General features: G+C 52.8%; 1 protein-coding gene across 1 annotated transcript; it reads left to right on the forward strand.

The window, feature by feature from the left end:
• Positions 1 to 64: 64 nt before the first annotated feature.
• On the forward strand, positions 65 to 1,765 carry PTSG_00747 (cmgc/cdk/pctaire protein kinase; the record flags this gene model as incomplete). Its single annotated transcript, XM_004998156.1, has 6 exons — positions 65 to 290; positions 649 to 709; positions 855 to 914; positions 1,171 to 1,282; positions 1,455 to 1,550; positions 1,757 to 1,765. Exons 1-6 carry the CDS (start codon positions 125 to 127, stop codon positions 1,763 to 1,765), a joined length of 504 nt encoding a protein of 167 aa, XP_004998213.1. The 5' UTR covers positions 65 to 124.
• Positions 1,766 to 1,953: the final 188 nt, after the last annotated feature.

Consider the following 1,953-nt stretch of genomic DNA (forward strand, 5'->3'; position numbering starts at 1 on the left):
GTCTCACACACACACACACACACACACACACACACACACACACACACACACACACACACACACACATACCACCACCACCATCAACCCCTTATTGGGTTGACAGGAGAAAGACTTGAAGCAGTACATGGACGAGTGCAGCTCATACATCAGCATGAACAACGTCAAGTTGTTTCTGTTCCAGCTGCTGCGCGGTTTGGACTACTGCCACTCACGCAAGGTCCTCCACCGTGACCTCAAGCCCCAGAACCTGCTCATCAACCAATATGGCGAGCTCAAACTCGCAGACTTCGGTACACCCGGCTCAGAAAGAGAGAGAGAGAGAGAGAGAGAGAGAGAGAGAGTGTGTGTGTGTGTGTGTGTGTGTGTGTGTGTGTGTGTGCGCAAGAGGGAGAGAAAGGAGGAGTGTGTGGACGGCGCACGGAGGCGGGGGGAGGGGGTGATGGTGGTGTGGGAATGGCGGTGGCATTGATGGTGGTGGAGGTAGCCGTAGTCATTGTCGTGGCAAAGTGATAGGCGAGTGGGTTGTGGTTGCTGACCTGCACATTGTCCATGCATGATTGCACATTCACGCACCTTGCGCACACACACACACACACATACATACATACACACATACATACATACATACACACGCACACACACGTGCAGGGCTGGCGAGGGCAAAGAGTTTTCCCATCAAAACATACAGCCACGAAGTCGTCACGCTCTGGTGCGCGTCTCCCCACTCGCACGCAAACCTGTGCATTGCGCTGGATGGGGGTGGTGCAATGTCAATTGGGGGGGGGGGGGTAGTGTTGTGTCGCCGTTTCAAAGGTGCTCATCCTCACACTCGCGTGTGTGTTGTCTGACTTTAGGTATCGCCCACCAGACGTGCTGTTAGGGTCGGTCAACTACTCTGGAAACATCGACATGTGGTGCGTTTCTCTTGTGTGTAACTGCTTACACGCTCTTCTTGCTCTTCTTGTGTGGTCCTCGTGTATGCATCTGTACACACACGTTGCGGTGTTCGCTGTGCACGCTCTTACATCCTCTCTCATTGACACTACCTCTCACCCTTGGCCCTACTTCATCACCAACGTTTATAATGCCGTCATCACCCTATCCACCACCAATCACCACCACCGCTGCGTGTCACCGCGTGTCACCGTGTCACTGCGTGTCACCATGAAGGGGTGTTGGCTGCATCTTTGCGGAGATGATCTGTGGGCGGCCGCTGTTTCCCGGACAGGAGGACTGGGAACAGCTCTCCATCATCTTCGAACTCCTGGGCTCCCCAAACGAGGTGACGACGATGTTGATGATGATGGTGGTGGTGGTCGTCATCGTTGTGGTTTGTGGAAATGTACACTGTGTCGGCCTGCACACGACTTCTGTCACCTCACCCGGCTCACGTTCCGACTACCATCACCATCACCACCACCATCAACACTACCATCACTTTCACGTTTCCTTAGACGACGTGGCCTGAGCTGACGTCACTGCCCCAATTCGATGACCGGAAGATCGGCACCTTCCGCCGCCAAAACCTCGCCCCCTTCCTTCCCCGGTCCGTACCTCTGTGTGTGTGTGTGTGTGTGTGTGTGTGTGTGTGTGTGTGTGTGTGTGTGTGTGTGTGTGTGTGCGTGCGTGCGTGTGCGTGTGTGTGTGTGTGTGTGTGAGTGTGTGTGTGTGTGTGTGAGTGTAACGTGAGTGTGTGAAGTGAAAATATACGCGAGTGACATAAAGAGTCACGGGAAGCTCTAGCCTACACAACTAGGACGCCTAAAGCGCGGAGGCCGGTGAGAATATAGCAAGAAGTGTGGGAACAATAAAAGAAAAGAAGATAATAGATAATTGGAAACTTAAGCGGTCGGGAGATGTGGGTACCCTAGAGTGAAGGTGAAAGAGGAGTACAAGACTAACGAGAGTCATGAATGGCTCCAGAAAAGTAAATAAATGATATGGAAGAGACAA

Source organism: Salpingoeca rosetta (genome assembly GCF_000188695.1).
Source record: "Salpingoeca rosetta unplaced genomic scaffold supercont1.2, whole genome shotgun sequence".
Classification (NCBI taxonomy): Eukaryota; class Choanoflagellata; order Craspedida; family Salpingoecidae; genus Salpingoeca; species Salpingoeca rosetta.